A 24,609-nucleotide genomic window follows, 5' to 3' on the forward strand; every position below is an offset into this window, starting at 1 on the left:
AAACCCTACTGGATTCGTCGCACGCCACGTGTCTCGTCAATGAAAGATTACCGAGAGGGGTAATTTCAGGGCCTAAAACTCATCGATGAAGGTTATGAGTTCATCAACAAACTTCCTTCTTGGCCTCGTCGATGAAGCCAGATATATAAATAACTCAAACTCGAATTTCAGCAAAAAATTTTGCATGCAAACTCCTCTTCTCTCTCTAAAATTCCTCCTCCACTCCTTCTCTCTAGATTTTTGGCCCAATTCTCGACCGGTTCGATGATCGGAAGCCACCACGCTACTCTTGGGAAGATTTTCTTAAAGTCTACTAGAGTAGATCGTTGGTTAGGCCAATTTGGGCACCATCCCAAAATTTGGGTAAGTTGGGTATTTTAAGTTTTATAAGGCTTTTGGTGTTTTTGGACTGAGGAGAATATATTAGGTAAGATAATACTGTAATTTTGTTGAGGAAAATGTAAATTTCAGGGTGTTGTACTGGGAACATTGCAAGTGCAGGTGTAGGTTCGGTTATTTTGTGGGCTTCTCAGTAAACCAAGTAAAGGAAATATGCTATGCTAGAAAATTCAACAAATTTTTATCAGTATCAATTATAATATTTGAATATGAGTACATGGTGTGATTTTGAATACGTCAGAATGTAGAATTATACAGAATTTTAACACATGAGTTTTATTTGGTGTGTGGCATGAGTTTGTAATTATTTAGTACAGAATTTATACAGTCCTCAAAATATCATGAAATATATATATATATATATATATATATATATGTTCTACAGAATTATAAATTCCCAGTATACATATAAATAGATAATTTACAGAATGTTCAGAAACATGATTTATAGCATTTTCAGGTTACCATGACTTCATAACCATGATATTTAGATATTCAGATATATAAACATTTAGATATTCAGTCATTTATTCAGATAAGTTTTACAGTAATATGGTTATTCCAAAATCATGATAAAAATAGTAAGATAATTATAAATACCAGTATTATATAGTATCAGACTCTGATGAATTATTCAGTCAGATTCAATCAGCAGAGCACGGTACCGTTGCTATTTCAGTTCATAGTACAACCACATAACTCAGATAGTATATGGATTTTTTAGTAGTCGATTGTGCCTATGTTATAGATAGGCTTCCCATCAATTAGGGTTGAGGAGGCCGATCTGACTTTCGGAGTTCAGTTGACTTATCCTAATCGGCCAACCAGTGTTAAGTCCTATCTACGGGCCGCACAACCCTGTCATGAGGGGTTAAATCATGACGTACAGTTTTTCAGGGTATTATCACAATTATTTATATGTATATAGAATTACAGTGAATAGCATATATATTATATTATTATCAATATGAATAAGTAGGAAGTTCAGTTAACACAATTGTATCTTAAACTATATAGGTGTGAGTCACAATAAAAAAATTTTTATCAGTTAACTTAGTTTCAGAATTTTTATTTGTATAAAATATATGTAACTCATCTGCCACACTCTAGTAATAGCATATTTCACCTTATTGAGAGTTGTCTCATTCCAGTAATTTATCACTTTTCAAGTGATCCAGGTAGGCGTGCAGATCAGGCACCGAGATAGGGGACCTTGTACTGCCCTGTCCGGAGGATAAGTATTTTGGGAAGTCACTTTTGGATAGTCCCTAGGTTCAAGTGAGGGTATTTTGGGAATGGTTGAGTATATTTTGGAGAGATACTAACTCTCTGGTATTGTAAATATTTGATGTGGTTATTTGCTTCCTATTTTCCACTACATAAGTAGTTTATGGATATACAGGTTCCACGGTCCCTACTAGGTCCGTGATGATATTATGGTTTATATTAGAAGGTATTAGAGCAGTGAAATTTTACATTTTATATATAAACAAAAAAAATCAAGTCGTTACAATTAATGTCCTTCAATTTCAAAATTTATCATGGTAAGCCCCGTAATTTCAAAAATGAGACTTTCTTAAAATTTAAAGAAAACAATTAGAAATTACATATATCGATCTAAGAGTTTTAATTATATCTACGATGACTATATATATAACTAAAAAAGAAGTGGTCATCGTCTTTGTCTTTTACCACCAATAGAACAGACCATATCTATTGAACACACCACCTACAAATTATAATTTAAAGAAAACAATTAGTATTGTTCAACTTAACAAATAAAGCCCAAAATTAATGGAAATAAATATAGGAAAATAATTACTATTAATAAAATATACAAAAATTACCAAAATCTTAATATTGCTCTAAAGGCAAAACCTTGAAATCGTTTGGAATTTTCAGGCCCTACAAGCTTCTCATATCGTTTTCAATTCTATTGATCTATTGGATCTGCTCTATTTAATTTGGACCTCATTAGCCCAATTTAGATACTCGAGGTCCAAAATGGACTATGTAGTTGAAATACGAATGGATACTTTAATATTTATTCTAAGAGCATAATCGACACTTGAGGTCCAAAATGACCTAAGTAGTTGAAGTACGAATAAGTACTGTAATGTTGCTTCTAAGAGCATGACATTAAAACAATGTGAAATTTTCAAGCCTTATAAGCTCTCACATATCCTTTCCAATCCTACAGACATGTTAGAACTGGCCTCATTCAATTTGGACCTTAATTGCTCGATTTGGACACTCGAGGTGCAAAATGAACTATCTAGTTGAACCACAAAAAGCTACTCAAGTTCTAAGGGCATAAAATTGAAACCGTGTCGAATTCTTGGGCTCCACAAGCTCTTGAAGGTCCTTTTCAATCCTATAGAAGTGTTAGATTTGGTTTTGTTCAATTTGAACCTCTTTTTCTTCATATAGGCACTCGAGATCCAAAATGAACTAAGTAGTTGAACTACGAAATGTTACTTTCGTTCTAAGGGCATAAGTTTGAAATCTTGAGAGTTTTTGGACCTTGTATGCCCCCATAGATCCTTTTCAATCCTATGGATGTGTTATAATTGGTGCCATTCAATTTCAAGCTCATTTGCCTTATTTGGGAATTCAAGGTCCAAAATGAACTAACTAGTTGAACTAAGAAAGGCAACTTTGGTTCCAAGTCCATAAGTTTGAAATTGTGAGGAATTTTTAGGCCTATAAGCTCCCATAGATCCTTTTTAATCCTAAAGATGTGTTAGAACAAATATCAATCAATTTGGACCTCATTTTTTTTTTTTTAAATTTGGACACTTGAGGTTTGAAATGAACTTAGTAGTTGAACTATAAAAGGCTACTTTGGTTCTACGGGAATAACTTTGGGAATGTGGGGAATTATTTGGTCCTATAAGCTCTCACACATACCCTTTGGATATGTTAGATTTGGTGTCACTCAATTTTATGCTCATGTTCCTAATTTGGACACTTATGGTCCAAAATGAACTTAAGTTGTAGAACCACGAAAGGCTAGTTTGAATTTGTTACTAAGTGTATAAATTTGAAACATTAGCAATTTATTGGACCCCACAAGCTCCCACACATCTCTTTCAACCCTTAGAATATGTTAGAACTCGTACTATTCAATTTGGACCTCATTTTTCCTGATTTGGAGATTCAAGGTCGAAAATGAACTAGTTAGTTGAACTGAGAAAGACTACTTTGGTTTTAAGTGAATAGCTTTGAAATTTTGCAAAATATTTTGGTCATGTAAGCTCACACAGATCATTTTCAATCCTTTAGATGTGTTAGAACTGATCCTATTCAATTTGGACTTCATTTGCCTAATTTTGACACTATAGGTCAAAACAGACAAACTAGTTAATTAAGAAAGTCTACTTTGGTTCTAAGTGTGTAAGTTTGAAAACATGAAGAATTTTTAAGCCGCATTATGCTGCACAAATCCTTTTCAATCCTATGCAAATATTATAACTGGTATTATTCAATTTGGACCTCATTTTCCCAATATGGACACTCAAAATCCAAAATGAAATAAGTATTGAATTAAGAAATACTACTTTGATTCTAAGAGCATAATTTTGAAACCTTGAGGAATTATTAAGCTAAGTAGGCTCTCACACATCCATTTCAACCCAATGGATTAGTTAGAACTAGTCCAATTCAATTTGGACCTCATTTTCCCAATTTGGATACTCGAAGTTCAAATTGAACTACTAGTTGAACTATGAAATGTTACTTTCGTTCTAAGGGCTTAACTTTGAAATCGTGAGGATATTTTGGTCCTATATGCTCTTATAGATAAGTTTTAACCCTACAAATGAGTTAGAACTGGTCTAATTCAATTTGGACTTTGTTTTCCTAATTTGGATACTCAAGGTTAGAAATGAACCAAGTAGTTGAACTATGAAAGGCTACTTGGGTTCTAACTCCATAAGTTTGAGCACGATCAAACCATTGATGGTTTTGTCCAGGTGCAGAGAAACAGTCGATGAATTTGTTCCTGTTACATCACTTGTTTGGTCTCAACTTTAAATCGTCGACGGTATGTCTAAAACTGTCGATGGTTTTGCTAGGTTACTCAGCGCTGGTTTTCAAATTTTGAATTAGGAAGTTGTATAGATTGGGTTTCGAATGGAAAACCTTTGGAAATGTTATATATACATGTTGTATGATGTAACTCTATGTCTTTGGACACAAGATTGTGAAAATTAATTACATTTGCTTCCATAGATGTAGACATTGTCGAACCACGTAATTCTTCGTGTCATTATTCTATTACTTTCATATAATCTGTATGATTGTATTTTATGTATATTTTACTGTTGGTTGTTACGTTGTAAGTTCATTTGTTTCCACTATGCATTAATTTGCACAACAATCCCCCTTTTGGATAGCAAGTTGTAGGAAGTTGTTTTGTAATGGATTATGGAGTATGGACAACAACAATAAGTTGTGGTGTGTACAACAAGCTACAAGAAGCAACTATTTGGTTTGAGTTTTTTTTTTTTTTTTTTTTTTAATCTCCTTTTTAGATAGTAAGCTATGGAAAGTTGTTTTGTAATGGATTATAAGTATGGACAAAGGCAATAGTTGTTTTTTATTTAATTGATACATATAATGGAATCACACCATATTTAATGAATGTGATGGAATATCAAATGCATGTTTTTTTGTCGTGTCTATTCATTGTTTGCAATATTGCACCTTATCTTACAGTGTATTACTTTGCATCTATTTTTACATTTCCCCATTTGTTTTGCATCTATTTTTGCATATTTCCCAAGCATTTTATATTTTTTTTTTCCCAATATTGCGCCTCATTTCATGATGTACCTTATACCCGCATTGCCATATCAAGGATACATTAATCTAAACTACAAATGAAATTTACATGAGCATATCATTGCTCCATTGCCGTCTTCAACAAATGATATTAAATAGAAAACCTCATCTTCACTTGCAACTTAACATAGATTGTTTTCTCAAAAATAAAAAATAAAAAAAATAAAAAGGCCAAATCATTGCCTCCCAAAAAACATTACATGGCACTATACTCGGGACACCCCTAAACTCGGTGCTTGCTTCATCAACCACCAAACCATTAGACATCATAACACACACAACACCGGCGGTACACACAAAATCTTCACTTTTAACTTCTACATTGCCATTTTCTTCTCAAGATTCTTTACTTTTTGGAGTAAGTCAAAAGTGACATCCTTGCCTCTTCCTTCTGAGGCCACATCATACCATCTAAAGTAGCCACATGATCTATCCACCTGCTAAACAAATATCAAAAATGAAATTGATGAAAAGCGAAACCAAAACTCAAGAATATAGCAACTATAGGAAACTATAAATTATAATTGCTAAATGAAACCATTGTTACCCCATTGTTTCTACACCCAAGAAACCATCCTACCAAGGTTAACATCAGTCCATGAGTAGCTTATTGGTATGGCAACGTGTAAGGAGCTACTCTTGGTGTTCGAACCAGGCATAATGTTGGGCTATTCCTTCCTCTCGAGCTAGGATGCTCCTAGGTTAGGGAACTTATAGAATAGTGATAGGGCCAAGGTCAAGGAATTCAAATCTATGGTTCCAACTGATCTAGGGTTTCACCAAGACTTCTCTAAATACAAATATTGGATATGGAGGGAGAGATAAGGACCATAACTTGATACCAATTCCTACCAAAGTTGTTTGGCGCCATCACAACCTTCCATCCAGTTTCCTTGATGATTGCTAGGTTTTAATTGGAATTAGATCAATTTCCAGAACTTGGATTCATGAATGGCAACAAAATAAAGTTTAGTGACGAAACTGATTTATTAAGTTGCAAGTCCAATGACCATTTTTGCAGTGAGGGAGATGAACAACCACTTGTTGTATTGCTAATGCTTGATGGACGGAAAAAAAGATGTGAACTTATATGAAATTTCAAAAATTTCACGCATCGCCCTATACAAATGATTTTTTTTTTATTTTTTTTATTTTTTTTATTTTTTTTTTTACATTTTAGGGAGATAGTTTAGGAATTCAAAGTCCAAAAAATCCTATGAAAATTTTGAAATGTCATTAATTATCTACATCATTTTTACTAAATTTCAAGGACTGTCAATGAGCTTTGTTCCCAAAAATTAGAAATAAATAGTCATAAAAAATTGGCTAAATATACATGGCATTGGGAGAGATTTCAAATGCATTTAGTTAGTGTTCTCAAATTCTTGTCTTTTAGAATGACTCACAATAGTGAATTTGTATTTAATAGTAGATTTAAATTTACCTTAAATTCATTTTTCAAACAAATATCTTGTAATTGTTGACAAAAAAAATAAAATAAAAATCTGAAATAAATGTTAGTGCAAAATCTCTTCCTAGCTAAATGATATAAGCACTATTTATTTTTTTCAAAATTTTATTTATTGAACACACTTTTTTCATGAAAAGAAATTCAAATAGACTCGGTGACAAACCGGTCTTTAATATTGATATCGTCTATTTAAGTCTTGTTTACATCAAGAATTCTATTTGAAAAAAGGAAAGAAAAAGAAAATAAAAAGTAAATACAATTTCCATCATACTCTTTGTTCTAACATGATTAAAAATTAAGAATAATCAAATCTTATTCACGTGTAAAATTAAAATTTTATTCATTTATTTGTTCACATATTTTATTTTCCTTCTTACATTGCTCGGTAACCAAATATTAAAAAACAAATATCTACACATTTCCTCTCCTTTCTTTATATTTTTTAAATTCTAGACGGACCCTAAATGTGCTTTGGGAAAAACAAAATACACTCTGATAAGATGAATAGTTGAATTATAAAATTAGCGACAACTTTTCTTGTCAAAATATTTGTCTATTTATTTATCACAAAAGTACAAGGAGAAACAAGTTGATCAAATTGGACCCAATTTCAGTCACACACAGCAACAAAAGTTCACCCATTGAGGCACTGAACTAACCCAAATGCAGCACCATTTAGCATTCACCGGCTGAAATCGTAGAGCATTTGTCTGATCCATACATGCCCACACATCCAAATTCAAACCCTCACATTCATGCTTACAAAAGCTACTTAACTAAAATTGAAAATTGTACAAGGCCACGTAAACTAGTACAACATAGTTTTTCATTTTCAACTTTTCAAATAAATTTTTGAATTTGTATTAGAAAGTTGAAAACATTTCGTTTTACTTCATCTACATTTCTACATAAATCTTGAAAATTTGAAAAATAAAGCGATATCTGTGTGATTATTTAGAAATTTAAAATAAAAAACAAAAAACTATTTTTTTTTTTTTTTTACAACCAAACATGGATTAATTTCCCACTAAAATATCAGTTTTCAGCGAACAAACTCAATTCTACTTCCCTTGTGCCTTTGCTACGGTGGATCTTGGTGCATTCCCCAATGCCATGCATCTACAGTGGGCTTGTCACCTCAGTCGTGGACAGAAGTCTCAATGGCCATATTAAACAGAGATGAGAGGGGGAGACTGGAACTGCAAGCTCGTTGATCCAGAGCGCCAACAGCAGCCAATCTACAATATCTTCGCCTGCTTCTCATGCTCTGGAGAAAGAATCAACACACAAGTTATTGCCTGTTCTGTATCCCAATCAAACATGGAAGTAACAAGGATGATGAACTACTTCACTAGAGGTAGCTTAAATAACAAATCCCACAAGTGGGGAAAATCTTCTTCAAAGGGCCAAGGTTGTACAGAGGAATCAGGCAGCTTCAGCTACGTAAGCAGCCAGGAAACATACAAAATTGCATCCCCATGGAGGCAGATTTCGGGCCAATGATGACCTTTGAAATTGTACTAGGTTCTTTATCCAACGGCACCAGCGTGAAAATTCCCAGTCCATGGTTTCTGTAATGGCTTTGGACTGGTCGGGCCACTTGCCAACTGCACTCGCACATACAGAACAATAATATCAGCAATTGAATCTTGCCATCTCAACAGCTAGTGCAATTGTTGATTTGAATTATCCCCATTCCAAAGAACATTCCCCTAGTCTACCACACATCTCAATCCTTGAAACTCCACTGCAGCTAGATCAGGTTAGTATTAACTGCTTTTAATCAGTGCACTGACAACTGAATGCATCTAAGATGCAGGCCCACAGAAATCTGCTTAGTGCAAGATGATGTCTAATTAAAACTTGACCTTGGAGAATACCCAGTCCTTTCTTAGCAACAAAAAATGTCATACCACCATGGTGATTGAAACCTGGATACTCCTTCCCCATTTTTCAGCCACCCTAGTCATAATCACTAAATTAAAGCCTCAAATGGATGTAGTCCTAAATAATAGAGCTATCAAAACATAATCTATTCTACACCATTTCCAGCTCCCACTTATCCTACACCTCTCAAGTCATTTTATAAAGTGAAATTAGAGTCAAGCTCAACAAGGTCTTCTTTCCTCACTAATTCTGCCAAACTCATGGTTTCGCTAGATAGTAGACAGTGACAATGGGAATCTTGTTAATCCATTCATGCATATCAATGATTAGATTACGAGACATTTGACTACCTTAAGAGAGTCATAGTTACTCCCACCATTTACCCGTGCTTGACTGAATTTCTTCACTTTTGACATTCCAAGCAATGAGCAACAATCACATTGCATGAGCATCTGCAAGGACAATTGCAATGCTTTGTTGCCCCCCACAATGGAGAATAATATTGTTTGCTCCATTATGCTGACAGCACACATCAATGTCCAAAACTTTCCAATCTCTCATTTTTCTTCTCCTTGGGAACTTGCACCAGAGGATTATGGACAGAAACAACAGAAGTTTACACAGCATAGATAGGGTGGCACGGTCGGCATTCATTTCTTCGCCGAATTAACAATCATTAACAGGGTATACAGATGAGAAGTTTCCTGTGTTTCAAAGGGAGTGTACTCTGCTTTGAGAGTCGATTCCCAGTACAAGTAATAGGAAATTTAAATTGAAGCTAAACCCAAACCCTATTTGATCATCAATCCAGAAAACATGTTTCGGATTTTTTTGAAAATGAATACAAGAAGTTGTATTGTACATATTTCATATTTGAAAATGCATTTAGATAATTAAAATCAAGTTTAGCTCCCAAAAGTGAAAACACGGAGTATCAATGGTTTGCTTGGTGAATTACCAAGGATCTATCAATGGGCGGGTGACGATGTTTTCATCCTGTGGTTTGGTGCTGCCTGGGTGGGTCCAAAGGGCTTGCCCAGGTAGGAGCTCCGAGTCATTAGAAAAAAGGAGGTGAAAACACAGAGTAATGTGTTTGGATAAAGCAATGAAGAAATGTGCTTTACATAAAATGTAGCACAAAATCACAAGGAAAAAGAAAAAAAAATAAGTGAGCCAAAGTTTGCAAGGGAATTCCAAGCGAGTCATCAATGTTCAACAGAATGCATCTCTGGAAATTTACTTTTCTAGCACCTTCACATGCAGCAGGAACTCGTCACTGTTAGGGAAGGAGGAAGGTGAAATATGAAACTTAGAGGAAAAGAATCTGGGTTTTTGACCATGTATTGTGAATGTGGTATCCAAATGGACAGCAAACGATTCTTCAAAAGCTTAAAAAGGGGAGAGGTTCTTTTCAGGTAAAATCTCAAAATTGTTTTGCAAAAATGACCAACCAAACAGGGCTTTTTTCGTATTATTGTATGGTTGTGCTTGTAACCCTATTGTCTAATACAAAAGCAAATCCGAAACCATAGTTACCTAGAACATGGTGCGTTTCAGGTCATGGTATGGGTACATGTACACTACTTAAGAAGTACACGGTTCTCAGGGGCAGGCTTAATCAGCATGTTTTGATTATTTACCTATTATCAGTATTACAAGAAAAAGAGGACTTGAGATGCAAGGGCAGCATCAAGGATCTGCAGCATGGGAGAGATAAAAAGAAATTGATGAGAAGAAGGGGAAGGGAGGAGAGAGGAGATACAAGGGGGAACTCATGTTCACTTCTCAAATTCAAATTCAAAAATTGCCGCATACAACATGGCTTTCACACACTATTTATGAGAAAGCCTCTACACATGAAATTACAGATATATCCCGAAAACAACATGACTTACAAACAAACCCCTACATTAGACAAATAATACAAACAACCCCCAAATACACATAATCCTATACTAATTAATACTAAACACACAATAAACTACTAACTAAACTCAACAATTCTTTGACCCAACTCTTCTTAATAATTCTCGAGCAACGATCTTCCCAAGGTCTTGCTTCTTGTCCAAGATCAACAAGCCATCCGCCTTTGCAGCAAAATCAAAAGGTAAAAAAAAGAAACTAAAGTATATACATCAATGCTGCATTCGAATCCCTTTGGATGTCAAACAGCGAGATACCCTTAAAAAACCTCAAAAGAATAGGCCCAAAATGCAGCCAAAAAATGAAGCCAATCCAAAGAGTCCCCTATCCAAAGCCTACTAAGCCCCCTGATTTTGGGAATGAATGAATTCAGACTCTCTCTCTCTCTCTCTCTCTCTCGTTGAAACACCTAAAGAAAAGGAAGTCCCAAGACATGAGACCCCTCTTAGAAGAATAGAATTCAAATATAGGAGCATCAAGCACAGATGAAAGTCTACACAATCGAGGCACAAGGTATTCCAATGAAGTCTCACCCACTCAAATATCTTCCCAAAAGAAAATGTAGAGAGGAAAGAAAAAAAGAGAAATCTAAGAGATAAATTTCCAAGGGCATGCATAAGAACCAGTTCCACTCTTTCTAGAATCCCACTCATTCCTATGAATATCATACTTTCTTTATTACTTTATGCTGTAAGGAACCACTCCAAGGGGAATCTCCATAACCATTTGACTATTAAAGAAATGGTTTTACAAACCAAACAACCAATGCTCAGGCCTCCCTCAGATTTTGATCTCCTGACCACCTCCCAACTAACAAGATGATCCCTCTTATCCTCCCCAATACCAGACAATTATAACTCTCATAAGCTTCTCTAAACTCCTGGCTACTTTCATGGGAATTTTAAAAAGGGAAAGATAGTATATAGGAGTATTAGAGAGACAAGCACTGATGAGAGTAATCCTACCACCCAAGGAAATATAGGCCTCCTAGTATCTTCCCTACCCTCTCAAGCACCAGATCCCAAAAAGCGGTGGACAAAGGATTAACCCCAAGAGGAAGGCCAAGATAATGAATGGGCCAAGACGACAAATTGCACCCCGCAAGGAATCTAAAATCCTCCAACTCCCTACTGCTCAAATAACCACTTTTGCCAAATTAGCTCAATCTTGAAATCTTTTAAAAAAACTTTAACAAAGTATCTTGAAAAATTTCTCAGTAATATTCTCTAAAACAAAAAGATTATCATCAGCAAATTGTAAGTTAGACACTTCCACCTTATCCTTACCTACCTCCAGACACCTAATCACACCATAATTTTGAGCACACAATACCAGCCTACTCAAACCACCTGCAACCAACGTGAACAAGAACGGAGATAACAAATCACCTTAACCCCGTGGACATCTCAAACCACTACTTAAGCTAACCAATAATAACCATAGAAAAATTGGAAACCTATGATCCCTATACATCATAAGAACCCAAAGCCCTCCTTAACCATTACCTTATCTAGAAATCCCCAATTAACCATATCATAAGCAAAAGAAAGTAAAAGAGAGAGAACTATACAAGAGGAAGTGAATATCACTTGGTGTACTTAGCTTACAACTTTGAGATGTATTTATAGCTATAGAAGAGAGTGAGGTTATCCTAACATTCCGATGTGGGACTAAAAACTATACACTATGTTCAATACTCCCCCTCAAGCTGAAACAAAGATGTTGACAAGTCAAAGCTTGGAGACAGCAGTCTATAATAAACCTGGGACAACAGACTTGGTGAAGACATCAGCAATCTGACCTTTGGAGAAGATAAAGTGGGGAGAGATAATCCCAAAACAAACTTTTTCCCTGATGAAGTGAATATCCACCTCAATATGCTTGGTCCTCTCATGCAGAACTGAATCAAAAGAGAGAGATATAGTAGACTTGTTGTCACAAAACAACAAAGAAGAGTTTGTCACAGGAAAGTCAATATCAAATAGGAGAGAGCGTAGCCACAAGATCTCACAGGTACCTTGTGCCATAGCATGGTACTCAGCCTCAACAGAAGAACGTGAAACCACCATCTGCTTCTTACTCTTCCAAGAAAGAAGATGATCACCCTAGAAAGTACAAATACCCGAGGTAGATCGCCTGTCCGTCTTGGACCCAGCATAGTCAGCGTCAGTAAACACGAAAAGACCTGGTTGTATTTCAGATAAATAGAATAACCTCAATCCAGGTGAGGTCTTCACATAGCATAAGATGTGATAGACGTCATCAAGATGTGAAGTCTAGGGAGAATGCATGAACTGACTTACTAGGCTCACTGCATAGGCCAAATCAGGCCGAGTGTTGGTCAAATAGATGATGCGACCAGCAAGTCTCTAATACACTGAAGGGTCTATCAATAGATCACTAGACTCTGCAGAAGGGGAAATATTACGATCCAGGGGCGTAGAAGCAGGCTGACATCCCAACATACCAGTGTCCATAAGGAAATCTAGGGCATATTTCCGCTAAGAAAGGGAAATGCCCTTGCGAAAGCGTACTATCTCAATGCCCAAGAAATACTTGAGAGGTCTCAAATCCTTGATGTCAAAGGTGTCCCCCAAGTCCTTTCAAATCTGAGCAATTCTAGACAAGTCACTACCTGTAACAATAGAATCATCCACATAGACAGAGATAATGGTGCAAGGACCATGGGAGAGACGCCGAATAAAGCAAGTGTGGTATGACTGGCACTGAATAAATCTCATAAAGAGGACCACATCACTGAATCTTCTAAACCATGCACGACATGATTGCTTAAGCCCATATAAGGACTGCGCAATGTACACACCTTTTCAGAATACTCCCCCTGAGCGAAAAAAAACAGGAGGGGGATCCATGTAAATAGTATCAGTAAGATCATCATTCAAGAAGGCGTTCTTGACATCAAGCTAATATATAGGTCAAGTGAAAGAAACCGCCAAAGAGATTAGGAGGCGAACAGTAGTAAGCTTCGCCACAGGAGCAAATGTAGCATGAAAATCCTGACTTGGAATCTGTGTAAAACCCTTGGCTACCAAGCGGGCTTTATACCTGTCAACAGTACCATCTGCAAAGTGCTTAACTATGAACACCCTTTTATAGCCCACCGTGCGTGCACCTGAAGGAGGGGGAACAAGATCCCAAGTATGCTGCTTCTGTAGAGCTTCCATCTCAGTACGCATGACTGCAACCCATTTGGGGTCCTGGAGGGCCTCATGAACTGAGCGAAGTATGATAATAGCATCAACCTGTCCCAAAAAGGCTCGATAACTCGAGGAAATATCTTAATGAGAAAGATACTTGGAGATAGGGTAGTCAGTAGAATAGGCTAAAGAAATTCTATTAGGAGCTCGACGGATACGAGAAGGATGTCATGAAGAGGGAGTAGGGGGATCAAGGACTATAAGAGACATACCTAAGCTCGGTGAAGATGCCGGCAGAGGCTCCAAAGGGCATGGTCGGCGAGTGTAAACTTGTGGAATGAGAGAGATATGGTCTTGCCCAATGGGGCAGAGGTAGCAAGCTCAGAAGATGAAGACGACACTAGAGAAGAGGGCACTGGTACAGATGGGAGAAAGATAAGCTCAAGTCGAGGAAGTGGAGATGGCACTAGTGGAGATATGGAAGGAGAGGAGTCCGTGTAGAAGGGGATAGTCTCATGGAACGTGACATCAAGAGTGATAAATGTGCTAACCAACAAGATCATAACAGCGATATCCCTTAGATATAGGGGAATACCTTAGAAAAATGCACTGGATGGCCTTATCATCAAGCTTGGTCCGAGAAGGACTCCGGTCATGAACAAACTACGTGCATCCAAACACTCTAGGGAAAAGAGAGAAAAGGGACCTATCAGTACGCAAAACATGAAGTGGAGTAGAATTCTGAAATGCGCGACTCGGGGTACAATTGAGAAGATAGGCTACAGTGAGAACGACGTGAGGCCAATAAGACTTGGGGACTTGCATTCCCTGAAGAAGACAACGGACAATAGACATGATGTGGTGATTTTTGCGTTCAACCACACCATTCTATTCAGGAGTGTAGGGACATGTCAGCTGTTGGAGAATACCCTGTTGACACACGCAACACAAAACTCATTATTGAGGTACTCACGGCCATTGTCAGACCTCAAGATACGAACCACGGTATTGTATTGAGTCTTAATCATTCGTAAGAAAGCCTGAAAATGAGTGAAAACTTCGGATTTATTTTCCATGAGGTAGACCTAGGTACAATAGGAGTAATCGTCAATAAAGGTGACATAATATCGATGCTGAGTGAGTGAGGAGATAGGGGAGGGGCCCCAAACATCACTATGAACAATATCAAAAGCTGCAAGAGAACGGTGCATACGAGACGGATAAGATGAACGAACATGCTTAGATAATTTGCAAGTAGCACACTAAAAATTAAAATTCTTGCAAGCTTTATTAAATTTTGGAAACAGCCAAAACAAATATTTAAAATTTGCATGTCCCAAACGGGCATGCCACAAATCCAAGCTTTTTAAAGAGAAAATAGAGGAAACCTCATAAGGCAAAACAGATGCCTGAAAGCCAGAAGAGGATGCCAGGAAGGCGGATCGCCAAAGTAGTAGAGCCCGTCCCTTTCAAAGCCCCTACCAAAAATCTTCCTCGAACTCAAGTTCTGCAAGTAACAAGAGTTGGGTGAAAAAACCACAGCACAGTTATATTATTTGGCAATACCGCTAACAGACAGCAAGTTATAGGAAAATTGTGGAACATAATAAATAGGGAATAAGGATAGAGTCGAGGATAAATAGGCAGTGCCTTGGGTATGAATGGAGCAAGAGGTACCATCGGCAATGCGGATAGTACGAACCAACGAAGGGACAAGGGATGTAATGAAAGATATCTCACTGGTCAAATGGTTGTTTGCCCCTGAGTCCAGTATTCAAACGAGTGTGCCACCAAGCGTGCCAGACTTACTTAAAAAGGCAATAGGGTTACCTACAACAAAGGTAGCTGTAGAGAAGGATGCAGTCAGTGCAGTAGAGGCAAGGAGACTAATCTGAGACTAAAGCTGAGTAAGCTGAGCCTGGAGTTGAGAGAAATCTGGAGCAATAGCAAGTGCAGGAGTAAGAGAAGCCGAAGGTGCAGGAAGAGATTCTGCAATAGCTCCAATGTTAGAAGGTCCCTAACCTTTGCCATGGCCATGACCATGAGAGGTCTGTTTGGAGTAACGCTCCAACAGCTTAGGGTGGAGAATGAAGCAGCGCTCAATGGTGTGATTATTCTGTTGGCAGTGCTAGCAGAATCGAGTTTTGCGGTCAACAGACCTAGCACCAGTAGGGATTGCAAGGGCAACCTGCTCGGGCACAATAGAAGAAGCAAATCCAGGGAGAAGGCGTCGTCGCCGATCATCACCATCAATCATTGCAAATGCCTCGTACAAAGAGGGCACCGAGAATGTGTTCAAAATCTGAGTCCGGAGTGATTCAAACTTAGGTTTTAAACCCATCAAGAATTGATAGGGATACTGATGACCCTAACGCTTTGCCTCAATAGCTGCTGCCTCGGTAGGAAACTCAGAAAGAGGCTCATACTAGGCGAGCTCCTCCCACCGAGATTGGAGATAGCCGAAGAAGTCAATCACAGACAAACCCAAAGAAGCCTAGGTCTCCTGGTGAAGCTCCCAATAAAGCTCAAAAATCCAAGCCTCACACCTTGTGTGGGTGAACATTTTGGTCAAGGCAGACCAAAGGGTATGAACAGTAAGGTGAAACATAACATCTTGTAGAGGCGATCTTCCATAGAAGCAAATATCCATCCCAGGATGACACAGTTGTCAATGGACCACTGTCGATGAGCCGAATCAATATTAGCAGGGTGAAACTCCAATCCTAACAACCACTCAGCCTTGATATAGCCCCCAAATATAAGCGAAGGAATTGTGACCAGGCATGAAAGTTGCAACCATTCAAAAGAATGCTGGTTACCTTCTGAACATGAGCAGTCTGAGCAAGAGATAAGTCAAGGCATGGAATATCACCGTCCGTGATAGCCATTGTAAAGAAGAGGAATAGGCTACAAAAGTATCGATGCAGCAAAGCAAAGCAAGTCGCCGGAATAATGGTCAGAAAAATGCCGAAAATTGGCAAAAAAAATAAAGGACAAGAAAGTTGCCGAAAAGTTGTCAGAAGTCGCCGGAAAGGTTGACAAAAAGTTGCGGAAGTCGCCGGAAAGCACTGAGAAAGGGCACTGAAAAGTCGCCAGAATAATCAACAGAGTCACTAGGGAAATAGTAGACTAAGTTTTCTGATGTACAAGATCCACTAAAAGTGGCAAGTACAGAGGATACGACTCAACCTACTACCAATAAAGTTTTCTGATGCACAAACACCACATACGTGGTGAGTGCCAAGCATATGACTCAATTGAGAACCCGGACCTTAAACAAGGAACCCAACCTTGCTCTGATACCAAGAAGAAAGTAAAATAGAGATAACTATACAAGAGGAAGTGAATATCACTTGGTGTACTTAGCTTACAACTTTGAGATGTATATATAGCTATACAAGAGAATGAGGTTATCCTAACATTCCGATGTGGGACAAAAAACTATACACTATGTTCAATATAAGCTTTCTCAAAATCTAATTTAAAAATAATTCCCTGATTACCTCCATTCAACATCCTCAACCACTTCATTAGCTACCAGAATCGCATGCAGAATTTGTCTCTCTTTAACAGAATTAGACTAGGCCAATGAAATAGTATCCCCAAACACCTCCCTAAGGCTTAGTTTGCCCCTCCTGTAGCTTTTTAAAAGGATTTCTTTTTTAAAAAACAGCTGATGAAAATGAGTTTTTTTTTATATTGATTTAGAAATGTTTGGCCTTCCTGTGAAAAAAGGAGTTGTTAGAAAGAAAAAGCTGACTTTAGTGTTTGGCAAAAAAATTGTAAGGTGCCTAAAAGTATTTTAAAATGACTAAAATAGATATATATTTTTAGAAAATATAATTAATGCATTGATTGTTATGTAATATTCAAAAAAAATTAAGGAAAACAATGGAACTAAATAATTTGTTGAAGAAAAAGCTCACCAAAAAAGCTAAAAGTTGGCTTTTAAAAGCTAAAAAAGTTGTTTACCAAACACGTGCGATCCAACTTTTACTTTTGAAAAGGAGAAGTTGAGGCAAAAAAAGGGGGGTCGAACTCACCCTAAGTCTCCTCGACAAGACTTTACACGCTAGTTACTAAACTAATTGGTCTAAAATCTATGACCTTCCTCGACATCTCTTTTTTGAAAATGAGTGCAATAAAAGAGGAATTAATGCTTTTACACACTACATTTTTATGAAATTCCCGAAATAACTCATTACATCATCCTTCAAAACATCCCAACTATCCTGGAAAAAGCCAAAGTAAAACCATTCAGACCTAGAGCTTTATCCCTATCCATCTCCATCACTGCCTTTCTCATCTCTTCCATTACAAATGGCCCCTCCCCCATCAACCTACTTTCGCACCTAATTTTTATTTTTACCAAGGAATCCATCTTCTAATGTCAAGTGATGATTTCGATAAATTAAAAATCCTCAAGAAAGATGATGAAACTCCACTTGTCTACTTCAAATTTTAAAAATAATGATAAAGAATAAATGAATAAATAAATAAAAGGCAAGTGTGCCACCAAACTCACAATATTTGCTCACAATTGTTCACAATTTCTCATTATCTGATGCAATATTGACAATAAGCATTGTAGAATCTTCAACAAGTTATCCTTTCTCATTAAAAGATATATGATTGTCTCCAAATCACCAGCCCTGGTATGGAAGCAGGTCTGAAGAGAATATGATAACATAAAGGCTATGTATCCTCCATTCAAGAAAAAGTGGTGGATAAATTTTTACCAGTTACTATTAAGCAGAATCAGCACATCTTCAGCAAAGTACTAATAATAAAAAATCACTTTGGTAATACTGATAATAAGTTGTTCTAACTTTGTTTAATGGTTTTTCAACTAGCCCTATGATCAAGGAGTATGCATATTATGTAATATGACACATTATAGAAAATCATGATATTGATTTAAGTTCCTCAGGGCATTTCATCAATTAAGTTATCATATTCTATGGCAGTGATTCAGTTAAGTGTGTGCTGGTCCATGCCCCACCAAAAATTAGTCACTAAAACAAAATGAAACAAATAAAAGTTTCTCACTGATATAGAGAAGAACATTCTTCAATAAAATTTGAGATTGAACTCCAGTGAGAACAGGTTCTTTTCATTACTGCAGTCCAACCTCAATGAATATTAGTGAAAGAAGTACACTAATGCTCAAGGTTGTACTCTAAACCTCATCAGTAGTTCAAAAGAGTGAAAAAAAAAATCAAAATGAAAAACAGCATCAGATATTGTCAAAAATAGTACGGAGGGAGGAGGGAGGAGGAAAGCAAAAAAAAAAAAAAAAAATAAACCCAAGAAATCCATTACACCAATGCAACTTAACTTCCAATGAAGAGCGGAAGGGGGAATGAAAAAAGAAAAAAAAAATCAGAACAGAGGAGAAACAAGTAAAATCAGGAGTCAACATATGTGCAAATAAAAAAGGCATCAGGCTTAAAAGCTCACAGATTAAAATGAATATGTAGTGAAGTTTTATTGAATAAAGAACTTAGAGCCATACCAAAAACACATTTCTTCAATTTCTTCCTCTTAATGTTATGTTCATCAACCACAATAGTAGTTAACTTGTTATCTTGCAAGGGGTGATAATTCATGGATGCTAACTGCTCCTTTGCTTTCTGCAGTCTTCGTTTCTCTTCTCTCTGCCATGCGATATACACAGCCATCATAAGCATTCCCCACAATATCTCATCAAACACATGTTGTATTTTAGAGAGAAATACACATTTAAAAAAATGCTTACATGGGCCTTATCAAGTCCTGCAATCAGCTGCCTACAAAGTTTAATTTCCATCTCAAGTGTATTTATCCGAGATTCAACTGGCACAACACACTGCTCAACTAACTGCTTTTGCCTGTCCCGGATAACATCTGGCTGCCACACATTCAAAGATACGGATGCTTGCCTTGAAGGAAATTACAGAACAAATTACAAGATCTACTCAGCAAGAGCGTAGAGTTTAAAAATTAACAAACTGAGGAAGGCTACATTGCTTATCATAGTACATTATTATTCTTCTCATTTTCAAATGCAATTCATTTTTTAATTGAAATACTTCGACAGAAGAATCCATACAAATTCTCAAGAGGACACGACAAAGATTGCACAAATCCACCACTTTGTAGCCATTACACCTTCCAAAACATCTAAAGGAGTTCATCAATGTCATTTCCAAAGAACCAAACACACCCAATACTCACCAAATTAACCAAAGAGTCAGTTCCATAATCTCCAAACCACAGAACAATGCCAAGAAAAAGTGAGTACAACCAACCACTACCATAATCCATCACATAAACATCAATAGGTAAAGGCTTGTTTGGTCTCCTAATATGTAGCAATATTGGTGTTAACTTGGAAAGGATCATCAACCAAATAAAAGATTTAAACTTGTAAAGTACTTTAGCTAGCCATAAACGATTGACAAAAGGGAAAGGACTATCAGAGCCAATCACCTGACAATAAAAGGCTCTGCAGGAAAACACCCCAAAACTATCTGAACTCTAGACCCTAGAATCCCTTCTAGAAGAAGGTCAATATGAATCCAACAAAATAAACAAGCAAGCAAGCAAGCAACAGATAGAACTCAATAACCTCCCTATCATTAAGGCCCCTTCAACAATGAAAATCTCATGAAAACAAATTCCCAGCAAAACCAAAGAAAGAAAAACAAAAGCATTATTAAAATTATAAATACAAAAGAGGCATAAAAGCGACCCAAAAAGGACACTCTTCTAATCACAAATCCTCCCAAAACTGAGTCTGAGAACCATCACCCAAATGGTATTTGACCAAGGAAAGAAATAAAGAAGAAATATATGAAATGAATTTCTAGGGCCTCCCAATGGGTACCACTAATTCCAATATTAGCATCCCTTTTTTTTTTTTCTTTTCTGGCAAACCAAATATACTTTTGATCATTTTATGCTAAAGAGAATTAACTTCCAACACAAAACGTCACAATCACTTTGCCCCCCACACCCTCCCCCCTTCCTCAACCTCACCAACAAACAACTTGTCCCCCAACTCACGAAGTGATCCTTCCTCTCACCAACACTAAACCATAGAAATCTCTAATCACACACTCCAAATTTGCAGCCAGCCAACTAGAATCCTAACTAACAGCAAGCAAGTGATGAGGTAAAAAGATGTCTAAATCAAAGTCATACAGCCACACAAAGAATAAAGAGCACCCTTCCAATCATCAAGATACTTAGAAATGTTAGCAATCAAATTGTTTTGCATGTTTAAAGCCAATTAAAGGTCAACATTATAGAGACTATTGAATTGAATTTCTAAATATTTTTTCTAAAAACAGTTAAAAGCTTTATGAATCATTCAGTTAGCTTCCCATCAATATTTTTAAAGCTTCAGAAATCCAAATATGCTTTTTGCTTAGCATTTAACAAACTTTTTTCGTTTAAAGACGTTATAATCAACGCAAACTTTGCTCAATTACATAAAGTTCAAGTTGCTACTACAATATGCTTTCAAACAGCATAAAAACCCTTCCAAGAATAAGCCAAATCCAACAATTCAGCGACAAAGTTTTGTATCACAACAACGAAAGTTTCAAACCCTTGATTTGCAACAAAATCAGCGTAAACGCACAACTTTTTACACACATAATGAATAACAAATTTACGTACAAAAAATGAAAATTAAAATTACCTAACCCTCTGCAAATTCGATAACTCCGCAATCGTTGCTTTCAATTTCTCAACCTCTTCCCCCGACCGAAGCTCTATCTCTTGAGCCCTTCTTGAATGCTCAGCGATTTGACTTTCTAGTCTAAGCACTGCACGATGATGGGCCGCACGTTTGCGTGCTCGGTCTCGCTCAAACCTAATTCATTTGGTGTAAAATTCTCTCAATCAGTGCGCTCAAAACCGAGCAATAATCCTCTTAATTTTTTTTTAAAAAAAATGAACCTTTTTCCTTTCATTTTCCTACTATTATCAGAAAAGAAACAGCGCAAGAACAGAGGGACGGATAGAACACCTGATTCTGTAAAGGGATTTAGAAGAAGAAGAGGAAGAAGATGGGGTGTAGTTTGATGAAGAAGGAGGATGGCTTTCCGGGAAGTCGGAAGAGAGTAATGCGGACCAGAAAACGTCTTCTGTGGACAATCTATGGAGGCGTCGGCTAGAGATGGAGATGCAGCAGAGGTCTTTGTAGCCGAGACTCAAACCCGTGACCCCTATCTCCAGTATTCGTCTCCAGAGCTCGTCTGGTAGCACAGACATCTCTCTCTCTCTCTCCACCCCCCCTGCGGGTGAACAAACTTGGGAATTAGAATGAGTTTTTTCCCGTTTTATAATTAAAAGTAAATAAAATATAAAATAATACTCTGAACAAGGAATTTTTTCTCAAAATAATGCTCACGTAATCTCGCAGCTTCATGCTGCGAGATTTAAACTGGTGGCCACTCTGCCATCGACGCGTGGCAAAGAACGAAGCAGGGGTAACGTGACACGTGACGATGGGTGAAGAAATCTCGCAGGTCCAACCTGCGAGATTTCAGAAGCGATCGAACGGAGAGGCGACACGTGGTGAATCTCGCAGGTTGGACCTGTGAGATTTAAGAAGGCAACGTACAGGGAGGCGACGCGTGGCTGGTAGATGACGAGGGCTCGTGACACGTGTTGAATCTCGCAGGTTGGACCTGCGAGATTTAAGAAGGCAACGTACGGGGAGGCGACGCGTGGCTGGTAGAAGACGCGGGCTTGTGACATGTGTTGAATCTCGCAGGTTGGACCTGCGAGATTTGTTTTGCGCGCTAAAATCCTCCCTGAGCCTTCGCAGAACACATTCAGGCAGAGGAGAAGAGAAGACCTGCTGCAGACCTTCCTTCGATTGCAGACGACCGTTGCGTGCTGCAGGTGACCGTTCGGGCTCGGGCGAAGGCGAGGCGAGGCTATTTAAGAGCCGAAGATGGGGTATGTTATTTAATATTTTGAAAAATAACGTAAATATTTTGTTTAGATTTACATGAGATAATTGTTTATGTTTTGTGTTGGTTTGATATCACACGCCGCGTTCCGAGTATTTTGGTTCGTTGCATCTAGAGGAAGGTTAGTTTTTTTAATTAATAATGTCATTATAGTTTATGTCTTTAATAGTATTTGTATATACTCCGCATAATCATTTAAATTTTTAACAATATAATCTGAAAATTTGAAATAAAAAAGGAGGTTCAAATGAGATTAGAAAAGCTAAAAGGAGGTTTCAGATTTAGAAAGTGATGACAATAGTGATTTTGATTGTGCTGGGGGTTATTGTTAGATAGATTTCCAAAAAAATATGGGTAGGTGTCTGGCTCCTGTGATGAAATAGGGGATTTATCTTATGCTGATCCATGCCTGTTGGAAGGATAGTTTGGATTTATCTTATGCTGATCCGTGTCTGGCTCTTGTCCCTGCACATTGTAGCTTCTCTTCTTTCTAAACATAAATTATTTTTTTATGAAAAAAATAGTTTGGAAAATTGAATCAAACCAATTCGTACATATATATATTTATATAGTTGTGTAGTTACGTACATATTGAGACGAAATTGTTCATATTACAAAATTATGTACATATATTTATAAATAATAGTGTTAATTATGTAGTTATGTATGTGGTTAGATTTCTAAATAATAATGTTAATTATGTAGTTATGTACGTAATTTAATTTCTAATGATATGTACCTACTACTATAATTACATAACTACATATTTTTGACGTATCTAAATCGAACCAATTATATAATTACGTACATGCATGCATGTTAGATGGTTTGGATAATTGAACCAAACTATTAATTATGCTTATCTAAATCAAACCAATTAGATAATTACGTACATATTCAGATTGAATTGTTCATAATTAAAAAATTAGGTACATATATTTTCAAATTATTATGTTAATTACGTGATTATGTAGTTTAATTTCAAATGATAGTTCGGTGTAGCCAATATTATAATTATATACCTACATAATTATGGACATATCTAAACCATACCAATTATGTAATTACGTACATGCATGTTGCATGCATATGAACCAAACCAATTGTGTACATTTATAATTGCGTAATTATGAATATAGTTGTACTGAATTGTCCATAATTATAAAATTATGTACAGAGATTTCCGAATAACGGTATTAATTACGTAATTATAGTTTAATTTCAATTGATAGGTGTAGTTAAAAATATAATTACATATCTACATAATTTTAAGCATATCTAAGCTGAAACAAATATGTAATGTATGTTCATGCATGCTTATTAGTTTTTTTTATTTGGAAAATTGAACCAAATAAAAATACATGCATACACATAATTGTGTAATTATGCATATATTATATTTTAATGGTCCATAATTATAAAATCATGCATGTAGATTTTAATATTATAATGTTAATTATTTAATTATGTAATTTAATTACAAATAATAGGTATAACCAATAGAAGAATTAAAAACCAACATAGTACGGTCATTCTAAACTGCACGAATGATGCAATTAATGATATCATGCATATTAATTAAGAGAAATCGAACGAGTCACTACGTTCATAATTGTTTTATCCTTTTATAAGTGGTTCGAATGAACATCCATATTATGTTATGCAAGCGTAGAATTTAATTATTAACTAGTTACTTGCTCGTAGTATAGTTTAAGTGATACATTCAATAAATTACTATTATAGACTGATTAGGTTGAAAATTTAAATGGGCCGTGTTTTAAGTGGTAGACCCCCTTTTTATAATTGTAATTTTGGGTCCTAAATGGGTACACCCTTTTAATGACCCAAATAATTACATGATGTACCCAACCCATTTTAAAGAATATAATGTGCACCTTATGTAATTGAAAATGATTTTGTTCACTATTCACTAGCTACACTTATACAACATAAAATA

General features: G+C 36.5%; 1 protein-coding gene and 1 pseudogene across 2 annotated transcripts; both read right to left on the reverse strand.

Annotated features, from left to right (window-relative positions):
• Positions 1-7,537: 7,537 nt before the first annotated feature.
• Positions 7,538-21,992, reverse strand: LOC131143806 (F-box protein SKIP24). Of its 2 annotated transcripts, XM_058092177.1 has the most exons (5): positions 21,701-21,992; positions 21,371-21,544; positions 19,442-19,604; positions 19,199-19,340; positions 7,538-7,982 (listed from the first exon to the last, which is right to left on the reverse strand). In XM_058092177.1, exons 1-5 carry the CDS (start codon positions 21,943-21,945, stop codon positions 7,954-7,956), a joined length of 753 nt encoding a protein of 250 aa, XP_057948160.1. In that variant the 5' UTR covers positions 21,946-21,992; the 3' UTR covers positions 7,538-7,953. The 2 variants fall into 2 exon arrangements, with proteins under 2 accessions (XP_057948160.1, XP_057948159.1); XM_058092176.1 differs by lacking the exon at positions 7,538-7,982 and having other exon boundaries at positions 18,780-19,340; positions 21,701-21,989.
• Positions 7,538-24,609, reverse strand: part of LOC131143807 (F-box protein SKIP24-like) — a 35,434-nt pseudogene continuing 18,362 nt past the window's right edge.

The sequence above is a fragment of the Malania oleifera genome, chromosome 12, assembly GCF_029873635.1.
Source record: "Malania oleifera isolate guangnan ecotype guangnan chromosome 12, ASM2987363v1, whole genome shotgun sequence".
NCBI lineage: Eukaryota > Viridiplantae > Streptophyta > Magnoliopsida > Santalales > Ximeniaceae > Malania > Malania oleifera.

Bases quoted from the DNA above. Each gene is read 5' to 3' on its own strand.
- LOC131143806 (XM_058092176.1), bottom strand. From the start codon at position 21,945: ATGTCTGTGCTACCAGACGAGCTCTGGAGACGAATACTGGAGATAGGG. The intron at 19,605-21,370 runs GTAATTTTAATT...ATTTCCTTCAAG, and splicing joins TCGAATTTGCAGAGGGTTAG to GCAAGCATCCGTATCTTTGA. The intron at 19,341-19,441 runs GTAAGCATTTTT...ATCGCATGGCAG, and splicing joins CAGGACTTGATAAGGCCCAT to AGAGAAGAGAAACGAAGACT.